The sequence below is a fragment of the Ursus arctos genome, unplaced genomic scaffold, assembly GCF_023065955.2.
Source record: "Ursus arctos isolate Adak ecotype North America unplaced genomic scaffold, UrsArc2.0 scaffold_1, whole genome shotgun sequence".
Lineage (NCBI taxonomy): Eukaryota > Metazoa > Chordata > Mammalia > Carnivora > Ursidae > Ursus > Ursus arctos.
The window spans coordinates 35043416-35056757 of NW_026622763.1; the positions used below are offsets into that span (position 1 = coordinate 35043416).

Below are 13342 nucleotides of genomic sequence, written 5' to 3' on the forward strand. Positions count from 1 at the left end.
ACAAAAAAAAAATGGCTAGGTCATCTTGCAACCAGAATAATCCTAGAAGTGCTTTTCCTCAAGGCACCCATATTTTAGTAAGTAGCAAAAGTGCTTTACTAAAGCATGCTTCCCATTTCATCATAGAGAATATTAAGAAGGTGTATATTCACTGGTCCAGATTGAATAAAATTAATACTTTTTATTGCATCAACAAGGTTTTTGTAATTAAGTTTTAAATTTTAATTCCAGTATAGTTAACATGGCGTGTTACAATAGCTTCAGATATACGTTACAGTGATGCAACAATTCCATACGTGACCCTGTGCTCATCACAGTAGCTGCACTCTTAGTCCCCATCACCTATTTCACCCGTCCCTCCATCCACCTCGCCTCTGGGAACCATCAGTTTGTTCTCTATAGTTAAGAGTCTGTTTCTTGGTTTCTCTCTTTTTTCCTTGTTTCTTTTGTTTCTTAAATTCCACATTATGAGTGAAATCACATGGTATTTGTCCCCCTTTGACTGACTTATTTTGCTTAGCATAATACTATTCAGTTCTATCCATGTTGTTGCAAAGGGCAAGATTTCATTCTTTATGGATGAATAATGATCCATTACACACACACACACACACACACACACACCCCCACCCCTTTATCCATTCATCTATGGGTGGATACCTGGGTTGCTTCCATAATTTGGCTATTGTAAATAATGCTGCAGTAAACATAAGGGTGCACGTATCCCTTTGAATTAGTGTTTTTGTATTTTTTGGGTAAATACCCAGTAATGCAATTATTAGGTATATGGTAATTCTGTTTTTAATTTTTTAAAAAAGATTTTATCTATTTATTTGATGGGGGGGGGAGCAGAGGGAGAGGGAGAAGCAGGCTCCTTGCTTAGCAGGGAGCCCGACGTAGGGCTCGATCCCAGGATCATGACCTGAGCCGACGGCAGCCACACAACCAACTGAGCCACCCAGGTGCCCCCTATTTTTAATTTTTTGAGGAACCTGTGTACTGTTTTCCACAGAGGCTGCACCAGTTTGCATTCCCACCAACAGTGCACAAGGATTCCTTTTTCTCTACATCTTTGCCAACACTTATTGTCTCTTGTGTTTTTGATTTTTGCTATTCTGACAAGAGTGAGATGATATCTTCTTGTGGTTTCGATCTGCATTTCCCTGATGATGAGTGATGGTGAGCATTTTTTCATGTGTCTGTTGGACATCTGGATGTCTTCTTTGAAGAAATGTCTGTTCGTGTCTTCTGCCCATTTTTAAATTGGATTATGTGTTTTTTGGCTGTTGAGTTGTGTCAGTGCTTTATCTACTTTGAATACCAAGTCTTTATCAGATATGCCCTTTTATCACGGGTACTGTAAGTGAAACTGGCTTTTTTTTTTTTTTTTTAACTGAGACTCTGATGAATACAGTGATTACTAGAGTACTTGGTGCCACTGCCTTGAGTCATACCAAGGCAGCAGTGCTTTTCTTCACCCACTGTTGCTTTTGTACTTCCCATGCCAATGTCTACTCTGTGAAAAGGGCAAGTAACACCTTTGTGTCATTATAAAAATAGTTTTGACCTCACAGACTCTGTGAAAGGGCCTCAGAGACCCTTGGTGTTCAAGAACCATGTTTTAAGAACTGCTTCCCAGATACACTGTCTGCTGTCTTGTTGGGCCAGGTGGAAGTGGTTCCGGGTTGCTGAGAGTGAGGTCTTCCTGATGAAGACCCAGCCCTGGGGCAGAGCACGGAAGAAAGTGAAGATGTGGAATCGGGGGGAGGGAGCAGTGGACAAACCTCAGGCATTTGCCTGCTTGTGGACTGAGGTCCTTGATCTAGCCAACAAAGAGTCCTTGTCTTCAGGGGCTCCGAATTCATAGCACATTTTTGTTAGATTTAATTTGACTTGTGATTCAGGCATGAAGAGAGCATGGGTTGACATCTGTCTCCTGAGCAGGGCCCAAGATCTGTGGTGAAAATGCCACAGGATTTTAACCCCTCCTATCACGCGTTGTTGCTACAATTCACCAAACACGTGATGACCACTAGAAGTGTGTCACTGTGTCCCCTCCCTTGCCTGGCTTCGGTATGCTCAAAGGACGAATCTGTGAGGAGAAATGAAAGAAATAGTGTTAGGCCTTCTGCATTTTGAGGGGTCTGTTCGGTAAGTCATCCCAGAGATGACTGAAGGCCTTGGCTCCTCACTCCTCGGATAGCTATTTAAGTACCAGTCTCTCTTGAACTACAATGTATTTTGGTCTTCCTAAAGGAACAGAAGCCTTGAAAGAATGAGTTCTTACTGATGACCAAGAGATGTGTCTCATACTGAAGCCAGAACAAGTCAAGTCAGGCATTAGGAATATTTCTGAAAGATGTCATTTATGAAGAATTATATTGTGGAGCCTTCCTCTCTCGAATGTAGTGAAGGTCTTCTCCTTTTTTTTTTTTTTTTTTAGGAGCGTGATTAAAAATGCATTTCTCATTTAAGGTGTGGTGTTTCAATGAGTTATTCTTTGGGGATTTTATTAGCCCTTTGCTTCTATGTCAGGGTTCTTTTTTTGGTACAGCAAAATATATACATGAAAAGTAAAAGAGTCATCTGGCTGTTTTCTGTGGTTGGTGCCAAAACATCTGGATATTTGGAAACATCTGGAAAAGCAACTGAAGTTTTCACAAGGGTGATTAGTATGAAGTGGATGAAACCTCTGGCTCATAATCAGATTATTTACCAGTTCAGCTTCGATAGAAATGTTTTATTAATTTATGAGGAAGGAGGGTTGACTAGATTGTAGAATACATTCAGTTGTTTAGCTCTCCGTCATTTTCAGTGGAGTGAGAGATAAGGTCGTTGAGTTTCCGAATGTTTCAATTCAGTGAATGTTTCCGCCCTTAAATCCCGGGAGACAGGAGAGCCAACAGTAGGTCTGAGTGGTCTGCTTCTGTCCCAGCAGCCGTTTGGTGTCAGTGGATGAAACGTCTAGTTACCTTAGGAACACAGGAGCGTTAGACCCCTGCAAGCATACGACGCCCCAGCAAAGTGGGTTTTTTGGTCAGGCCATCATGGCGTCAGATAATCCTCAGGCTTCTGGTGTTCCCAGTGGAAGGTAAAAAAAAGTGCTTTCCACCTAGGACTATGTAATAACTGTTTACTTCATGTGGCCCTGAGAAGAAAACGAACTTTTGTTCCCGGGCAGCCCCCCCGAGAAGGGTCGTCTAATCAGTCATAATAGACTGTGCCTCTAAAAAACGGTGCCTTCCTGCAGGGAGCCCTGCGGATCACAGGGGCCTATTGTGAGAAGAGAAAAAGAAAGTATTGAAGCAGGCACCCGGCAACAGGGCAAGAAGGAAACACTTAAGCAAGGGGCCTTTAATTTTTATATAACTAACCCAGAAGCATAGTTTATAGCCACCTCATAAGAGTCAGGCCTCAGTCTGGCTGCAGACTTTGTGTGGTGCCCTGGGAGCTGTTGCTGGGGAAGCCAAAGACGGTCCTTGACCTTGAAGGGGGACGGAGAGGTGGCTGAAGGCCGGCCGTCTGTTGTTCATTGCAACATCTGGCTAGCAAGAATACTCTTTGTTACAGGCTTTTGTAAAATCATCTTTTCTCCACTATGGGCCTTAAGGGAAATTATCCCCTCACCCCTGCTCACCCTCAGGGACACTGTAAACCACGGCCTCCTTTGCATCCAGGGCCCCAGATTTATCCAAATGGTTTGGGACACTGTTCAGAAATGTCTTTCACAGATGTTGCAGAACAGAGTTGAGTCGTTTTTTGGCAGGAGTTGCGCTTTTGCTTCAGTTCTCCTTGAAGTGGAAATGTATCTCGCTTGTGCCGGGCGTGGCCATTTTATCTGGGCAAGGCCGGACTGATGGGCGTTACAAGCACCAGGCCGCCAGATGCTGTGAGACAGTGCTCTGGCCCTTACGCACGGTACGCAGGCTTGCGTAGCGGAGCGCCTCTCTACACTGGGTTTGTGTTGAGCTGCCAGGTTGGTCAGTTCGGGGATATCGTGTTATCTTGCCGTGCCTAGATTAGAATTTTAGAACTTCAAGATATCAAGTGAGGGTTTTTTGTTTTTGTTTTTTCAAACTTTTATTAGCAGTGAAAACCTTCAATGAAACTTTTTTCAATGAAATCCTATCAAGCAACTCAGTAAAGCAGAGTTGGATAAAAGAGGACAGAAGTCCCAAGATCCTTTCCTATTTGTGTTTTTCCTTTCCCTGCCAAGCTCCCCACCTTTGGAACCCCCAGAGTGGTCCTCTGTAACGCTTATGGCTTCCTAAAAGAAGCCTTGAAAACACGCTGTATAACCTATGGCTCTGAAATTAATGGATGTGGAAATTGAAGTCCAGAGATTCCAGGGACAACCATGCTGTCCAGGCTCCCAGCAGGGTAGTGGCAGAGCTGTGCCCCCCATATGATGCAGGTTTCCTGTTCAGTCATATTTCTGCCCTCAGATCCCCTCATCCCCATCAGTGTTAGAGGTTCAAGGTGCAAAGAGGCCTGGACGTCAGGCAGGACCTCAGGGATGGGTGGGCGTTCAGTAAACTGAAGTCTGGGGTCCAGGATCCCAGCCCGAGGGTTTTTACTTTATACAGTGTTAATCGGGGCCAGTGCATTTATTCACATGACACTGACGTATAAATGAAGATGCCTCTTAGGTTTCCTGCGGAGTACATGGCTTTCCGGAGCATATACTTTTCTTTTCCTGCTGTTTGGCTTAATTTCTGGCAGCGCTGGCTGTTAGTAGCAGAAACCCAATTCCTGTTGGAGTATTCCCGTGCACAAAGCCTCCTCGGCAGTCTACTCGGTTGGCCTTTCTGTGGCCGCGTTCTCTTAAATTTGCTCCCCACCCACCTACTTCAGTGGCTGCTTGTCCCTGATCCAGGAAACCGGTGTAAAGCTAGCGGGGGAAGGGAAGTACCATGGATTATATGAAAGGCAAGAAATGACCTGCTTCAGTTGCCACAGAACGTTTTTTTTTTTACTTTCTGAAGTTTTCCGATGTTGCCTGGCCTTTGTTGGCAGATGGAAATTATGTGCAGCAATATGTAATATTCAGTAATACGTACGTGCAGATACACTCCTGGCTCCTCTGTATGTTTTGATGAAGTCCTTGAGTGCAACCCCACCAAGGCCCATCAGTGTGTGGATTCTGAACGTAACTGAGAATCGGTGTCCTGTTTCTTGTATCCTCACCATTTTCTGAAGCCAGGTCAGTTTCAAAGGAGAGAAGCGTCACGTTCAGCCATGGCTGTTCTATTTGAACCAAGTGTGTGGGGTGGTCCAGATGTGAGCAGTATGAGCTGAGACTGCTTTCCTTTGATGCCGAACACAACTTTACCAGCTTCCCCCAAACATATCTTCCCATTTCCTGTGGGAGTACAGTATACACTTGTTTAATGATTCCTAAAGTAATGTAGAAACAAATGTGAATCTGGTTTGCATGCTTCCTTTCCTTCAGAAATAAAGGGGGGCCTCTGGAATCCCTGCCTTTCCTAGGGAACAGTGTCAGAAAATGCCACCCTGTGCTCGTTAGTTGAGATTGGCAGGAGAGCTGTTCCCTTAAACCTTTACAGAGGGATGTGGTGGAGCTGATGGCAGAGGCCCTTCTGGTTCTCACAGGGGGTAAGGAGAGCGGTCAGTCACTTTCTTTCAGAGTTCCCCCAAACTGGCATCTCTGTTGGCAACACGTCATTTTGTGCATTTGGATCCTTTTCACCAAGTCCATCACAGCTGTGAATTAGAAGATTTTTAAGTATTTTTTTTTAAAGATTTTATTTATTTATTCGACAGAGATAGAGACAGCCAGTGAGAGAGGGAACACAAGCAGGGGGAGTGGGAGAGGAAGAAGCAGGCTCATAGCGGAGGAGCCTGATGTGGGGCTCGATCCCGGAACGCCGGGATCACGCCCTGAGCTGAAGGCAGACGCTTAACCGCTGTGCCACCCAGGCGCCCCTCAAGTATTATTTTTAACGATTAAAGCTATTTTTCTATTTCATACCAGAGATGTTCTTAGCAGGGATTTGTCTGTTGACAGGATGCCCTCTAAAGAAATGCATGTATCTATCAGGGTGGCATGTGATTTTTGGGATCTTTACCCAGCATGAAATTAACCTAATATTGCTTGTTCTAGATTTGATACCACCTTTTTTTTTTTATTAACAGGCTGTGAATAGTTGGTTTTTGTGCTGTCCACATGCGCTTTCCGCAGCCATATAAACTCCCTTTTTTTAATGCCTCTCTGATTATTTGAGAGTTACCTTATTATTTATTGTACCTCTGTAGGCACAGTGGGTCAGTCCTGCTGCATTCCCGTGATACCCAGTTACGGTAACTGTATCTCCTTATCTGTTATTAAGTTGGAGATTGAGTGAGTTGGAGAGTTAATGATCTAGTTATCTGGTTTATGATTGGTAGTCAGAAAGATTGGGGTTGAATCTGCTAGTCTATATTATTGAAGCTACTGGTTCAGCAGCCACAGGTACTTGTTAAAAGCACAGATTCCTAGTTCCACTGTGGAGATTCTCATTCAGTATGTCTTGATTTAGACTCTAGGAACCTGCTGTTTTTAGAAGTTCCATGGAAGATTCTGATCCAAGCACATCAGGTATGTGCCTGGTGTAATGATTGTGGTTTTTAACAATAACGTTTTTCATCTCTGTTGGTGTTGCAGATAATTCTGGAATGCTTTAAATTATCGTCTGACATTTATCTGCACATTCTAGGCTATGCTGGAGGAGGAACATCAGCCAGGCTGGCAGCTGGGGACCTGATTCTAGCTTCTGTATTGACCTTTCATCCAGTTACAGTTGTTCGCTTTGTCTAGGTTTCAGTCTCATTCATAAATTGAGGGCACCAGGTACTTTCCAGAGTCTTGACATTCTTTCATTTGAAGGGTTTTGCCCGCCTAGGAATTGTACTCCTCATCACTGTTCATTGATGGCTGTTGCTTCTTCTAGTTCATTCATTGGGTGCCTGGCGGCTCAACGGAACATTACTCACTGCTTCCGGTAGCGGGTAGCTGTTCGCAGATCCAGGGCGGCTTCTCTTCCTTTCTCCTGCCACTACCAACCTCCTAAAACAGATGGAAGTAAACCATTCCCCTGGGAAAACAAGTGCCTATGTTGGGGCTTCTCTTAAAATTCAGGTCGTAATTCTGATCCTTTCCATGTCCAACCTTGGCAGTTTTCACCCACTGGGCTCTTTTCACAGGCTAGGGACTTTTATGCCTCTGGGCACAAGATGTGGCTGATGTCGTAGTCTCGGGAACTGGGCTTGGAATGCCTCACCTCTCCACCCCCCAACAAACCTTTTGCTTCCAGGAACTTGCTGCCTCTTCTCCAAGAGGGGCTGGCTGAGGCCAGGGACGAACAAAGTAGCCCTTTAAATCTCTGGTTCTCTGTCTTTGTGGAGTTGCATCAAAATGGTCTGTGGTGCTTTTAAAATTGTGCATGTGCGCGTCACCCAGCCCTGCCTGGTCCTCTTGAACCAGGCTCTCTCAGGCGGGATTGGACATGTGTGTTTTTTAAAGGCTTGACTTTGAACGCTCCGTTTGGAGCCTCCTTCCCTTCCTCTCGCCTAGGTCCATGCACTGTTTTTTCTGTAATTATTTTTTGTTAAGGCAGGTATAAATAAATGGAGAGTTGTTATCAGAATACAGGGTGTTCTGCACCTAGTGAGAACATTAAGCTGCTTTGAGACCTAGATGGCCCTCCGAGGCTGGAGGCTTAACATTCCCAGGACACAATTGAGGCACAGGAACCATCACTGAAGCCTTACTCCTGGCGCCTGTCTCCTGATGGTTCTACTGATGGTCTACTGAGGGACTGATGCTTCTTCTTTCATCAACGTGATAGAGTGGGAAAGTCAGTCATCCTTTCATCAAAGTGTCTTTTCACATAATTACTCATTTGTCCTTTTTTCAGTGTAATTCAACAAATATTATTGAGAACTTACAACATGCTAAGCATTGTTCTAGATGCTGAAAATAGAGTAGTGAACAAAACAGACAAAATTGCTGTCCTCTTGAATCTTTCTCTTCATCAAAATATATATTTATATGGGATTTAACATGACAGAACTAAGTGGCTGCATTATAGCATTATGATGAAATGTCATTTTAGAGGAATTCTTCAGGAACAACCTATGTATTGCTAAGATGACGAATAGAACTGGAAAATTGAGTCAAGCATGTGAAACCCGGATTAAATTCAAAATGTTAAGACCAAAGACTGTGTCTTACTCATACTGCATGTAGCTCATGGGTGTTCAGGTACATACTTTCTAAAGGCAAAAAGAATAATCCAGTGGGTTCCCAAAAAAGGTAGCCAAGGTCACTGGCAGAACTAAAGTTTATCCTCTGATTTTGGGAATAAGTCTCCAGAGAGTTTTTATTTGTTACAGATCTTTCTTCGACTCTGTGTTTTTAACTCCTGTGTAGACCCTGGAGTTCACTGTAATTTATCTGCCTCTTTCACCTGTTTGATGAAAGCATTAATTTGAGGTGACTGTTTCAGGCCTCAGGGGTGCTACTTCGTAAATTACTGCAAATTTCTGTTCTTGCCTTGAATGGGTTGATATAGCTTCCCAAGTGTCTACTGTAATAGTAGATACTTTGCTGCTATGGTGTCTCCTTCTGTGTTGTGGTTTATGCACTAAAATAATTTGATTTAAATATAATAGGAATGTTTTCAAACTGCTTTCAAGGAATTTAAATACTAAACTGTCCAAATCTTTTAGCATGCCTGTTTTAAAAGTGCTTTTGTAGGGGCACCTGTGTGGCTCAGTTGTTAAGCATCTGTCTTTGGCTCAGGGTGTGATCCCAGCATCCTGGGATCGAGCCCCACATCAGGGTCCTCTGCTGGGAGCCTGCTTCTTCCTCTCCCAGTCCCCCTGCTTGTGTTCCCTCTCTCGCTGGCTGTCTCTCTCTCTGTCAAATAAATAAATAAAATCTTTACAAAAATAAAAATAAAAGTGCTTTTCTAAAAAGGAAAATGGGGTGGGGGAAGGGGTTGTTTTTCTTTTTTTAAACCATAACATCCTGGGATTCTGAATGCAGGCTAAAAAAATGATGGGCTGCAAAGATAACCATAAAAGAAAGACACATTTGATAGAGTTCTCAGTAAATCAAGGGAACATTTAAAAGAAACTGAGGGCCTGGCTCAAGTTGGTATTTATGAGTTAACCAACTCAGAAGTAAATAGTGTGTGAGAGAGGCAATAAAAAGCTATTCTGGAAATAATTATTAATGCTAAAATTCCTGCATCTAATTTTAGAATGCCTATGCTTGGAATTTCATATGCGTGATGAAAATGTGTATTTCAGGTTTGTGGGGAAAAACAGCGCTTTGAGAAGTTGATGGAACATTTCAGGAATGAAGACAATAACATAGATTTTATGGTGAGTTATTCCAGTACTACATTACGTATTCAATAAGGCAAACTCCGTTTCTGCACTTTTTTCCTAAATCCATTTATAGTTATATATTTATAATTTATTAACTAAAATTTAGTTATATATCATATGTGTGTATGTCTGTGCATATAAATGTTACAAACGACAGAAAATTGACTATAGTATGCTATAGATTCAGTCTAGAGTGTTCCTCACACTCTGTATTTTCCCCTTGCAGGTAAAGTTGGTGTTTCTTTCCAGTTTTATCCCTTACATGCATGCTTATTGTAAAGGCCCAAAGTACTAATTATTTATAGCAAATAAAGGGTGAAGCCATGCATTTGGGGAAAGGACGTTAACTCCTGGTACAGATTCCTGCAGTTGCCAGCTTTTGTGGTCAGTAAGGCTGCATAAGGATCCTGAAGGTAGAAACCGAGCATCTTGACCATTTTGTCTTTTGCACACCCCAGCCAGTGGCTTTCTCCAGACTACACTCTCAAAGACTAAAGTGCATTGGTTTGTAGAACTGACTGTATGCATTCCCCAAATTACTATACAACAGTGATTTCCACCCACGCCCCCCCTTCCCCGCCACCCTTGCTCTCTTTCCCACTCTGGTGACTCGGTGAGGGCATCATCATACTGCAGAGCTCCTTAGCACGGTAGTTCCCATGCAGGAACATGCGGTTCAGTGGCAGCACTGCCCTCTCCGGGCTTGACCAGCAAAAGGAGTTTGAGCACTGCTGAATTCATAGACTTAAATCTTAATCTTAGATTGAAGATAGAAATCTACCCTAGAGAATTTCTGAGACGGACGACCCGTGAGAGCACCCAGATCTGCAGGCTTTCTCGGACCCAGTCCATTTGACCCGGGCAACTTCTGAGCCCAGGAAATCTCACGGGGCCTTCATCTCTCAGCTCACGTCTAGCTTGGAGCCGGTACCCGGCTCAGTTCTTACGTAGTCCGGTCTTCTCAAACCTATGCGAGGGTGCCAGGCACAGTTTCCATTTGAATTGCTTCAGTGACTGTAAACCATGAAACATTGCTTTGTAGATTTCTAACCCTTTTATGTGAAAAATTTTTCTGGGTCCTTAAATTTTCTATGCATCCTAGCCCTCGACCCCTTCCAAATTCCATGAGAATGGTGCAGTCCTTTATAGAGAAGCTTTTCTGTTCCATCAGAGCCTGTTATTTGCTGTTTAAAAAGGCAAACAATGTGAAACAAGGAGTACGTTTACATTGGCTTTTTAATTTTGTTGTTAGGATTTTTTGGAGTGTTGAAGGCCCGTGTTGGCACGAATGATAAGTACGTGAAGAAGCCATGCGTGGCTCACTTTACCAGTTTCTTTCCTCTGCCTTCAAAGAGGAAACTTCTTTGTCCCCAAAGGGTGAGGTGGCAAACTGGAGGCTTCCAGGCCGAAGCCCACCTACAGGCTCGTGAGTTGAGTCAGATGGTGATGTCCCTCCCTAAAAAATTTGGAAATGGTGCATAAAAATACAGATGTCTAATTTTTTTTTTAAGTAAAAATTGTGGCTAACGTGAGGCTCCTGGGCTTGCAGAGTATCAGCCGCTGAAGCCAAGTTGCTCTTATTTTTAGTCTGAAGATCCCCCTTCCGGTTTGCCGTGGTCCACGCCGTTCCTTGCTGTGTTACACGTGACCCACCTTGGTCATTATCACCCCTTGGGAATCTCCCTACCATTTGAGTTTCTGCTGAAATTATCATTGTACAATGAAGCCCATCAAAATGCCCGCACTGTTTACAAGGGAGAGTATATTTCTTGCCATTTATTTATACACACATGCAGCGAGGAAGCTTATTTCGGAGCTGCTAGTCTACAGGGTCCTGTGCTCGATTCCTCTGCTGCCTAGCAGAGAGTTGCCTCTCAGGCATATCTTAAAACTCAACAGATATTCAGAAGAGAAATGGAAAGATGCCAGAATTGAACCATATTTTCCTCCAGAAAATGAAGCTCTTCTTAAACTGTCCTTGGGCCTGCAGTTCAGTTGTACAAGCTCCTGAACAACTTATTCCTCATAAAATATAAATTTTCTAACATAGCATAAGAACTTTTTCTGTATTTTTTTGTGGACAAAAACAAAAACAAACAAAACAAAACCAAGCAAACAAAAAACCTGACAAAATCTTTAGCTCATTTAACCACAGAACCTGAAATCATTTTTTAGTAAATTGCAAAAGAGTCTCCTTGTAAGCTAGAGAGTTGACCTGTCTTCCAGAGATATCTAATGTATGACTTACACTCAAAGGAGAACTTAACTTGATAGGAACACTTGGGAAAAAAAAAAAAAGGTAAAAGGAACTGGGTTTGGAGGAGAGAGGAAGGAAGGCAGTTTTCAGAGTAAATGTGAATCTGGATCCCTCATTCATTTCACCTCCTTGCAGAGACCATGTTTACCCATAGAGGGAAAACATTAGTAAGATACTTTCACCATAAATGTCACTATTAAGAGCAAAAGAGGGGCACCTGGCTAGCTCAGTTGGTACAGCATGCAACTCCTGATCTTGGAGTTATAAGTTGGAGCCCCATGCTGGGGGTAGAGATTACTTAAGAGCAGAATCTTGGAAAAAACAAACAAAACAAAAAAACGGCAAAATAGATCTATTCAACTTTGTTTTGTTCTTTACCAAACCAGGAACTGGTTTTCTCTGTGGCAGCTCTCGGGGCCACGATGCAGTTATGGAGAGAAAGCAGTAAATCCAAGGCTTTTGTGGAATAGAAACCAGTTGATTGTTTAAAATGGAAAGTTGGGGCAGAGATCCTGTTACGATCTTGTTGGTATAGTAGGGCCCACAGTGAAATTTTAGAAGAGATTATCCTGTGGTACGATGATAGGAGATTTTTTAAATGTTCTTTTTTATAAGATTGTTCACATTTTCTATGACACGCCTGGGATACCTTACACTGTTTGTTCTGTATACCCGTAAGACTTTTTAGAAAGTTTTGCTGAGAGGTGATTAACGTAACATGTAACTTCCCGCGTTGAAAGTGGACAATTCAGCATATTTTTTGCATATTTGCAGAGTTGTGCAGCCATCTCTGCGGTCTACTTGAGAACACTTTGTCACCCCAGAAAGAATCCTCATCAGTAGCCGCTGCCCGTTTTCCCATCCCCAGTCCTAGGCAGCTTCTGATCTTTCTATCTCCACAGATGTGCCCGTTCTGGGTATTGGATCTGAACGGCATCGTAATCTATGTGGCCTGTTAGGACGATTTGTTTCACGTAGCACGGTGTTCGAGCTCATCCACACTGTCGGATGCGTCAGTACTTCGTCCCATAACAGTCCACTGTATGGAGATAGCACATTATTTTAATCCCATAGCTGATGGACAGTGATGATTTTATCCCCACGTCGGGTTGTGAATAATGCTTTAGGAACATTTGTGTGTGAGTTTCTATACGGGCCTGCATTTTCTTGTCCCGCGGGCGCGTACCGAGGAGCAGGATTGCTGGGTCCTATGGAAACTCTGTTTTTAACATTTAATGGAACCGCCAGACGTTTCAAAGCGGCTGCGCTGCTTTTCATCCCAAGTGGATGCGGGTTCCACGGCGTCACCTCCTTGCAGCACTTGCATTATGATTATCGTCATCCTAGTGGATGAGGAGTGGCCTCTTACGGTGGTATCTTTATGACTTTTGAATTAAAAAAAAACGATAAAATGTTGGTAAAGACCCAGCGAAGTGAAGAGAAGGAGACGGGTAAGTACGTTTAGATGTGTGACATTGAAAGCATCCGCCCGTGATTAAACTGAGAAAACCGGTTTGGAGCCCTGTAACCCGTTGGCAATTTCATTGCAGGTGGCGTCTATGCAGTTCATTAACATCGTAGTCCATTCAGTAGAGGACATGAATTTCAGAGTTCACCTCCAGTACGAGTTTACCAAGTTAGGCCTGGATGAATACTTGGATGTAAGTAGAGCTGTGGCCTTTGGCTCCA

At 43.2% G+C, this 13342-nt stretch overlaps 1 protein-coding gene across 8 annotated transcripts in view; it reads left to right on the plus strand.

Annotated features, from left to right (window-relative positions):
- Positions 1-13342, plus strand: part of FMNL2 (formin like 2) — a 428341-nt gene that overhangs the window by 383000 nt on the left and 31999 nt on the right. For all 8 annotated transcript variants that reach the window (XM_057317774.1, XM_026492780.4, XM_026492781.4 and 5 more), the window contains 2 exons: positions 9316-9390; positions 13204-13314. In XM_057317774.1, the coding sequence (XP_057173757.1) occupies positions 9316-9390; positions 13204-13314 (186 nt within the window). The remainder of the gene's footprint in view (positions 1-9315; positions 9391-13203; positions 13315-13342) is intronic.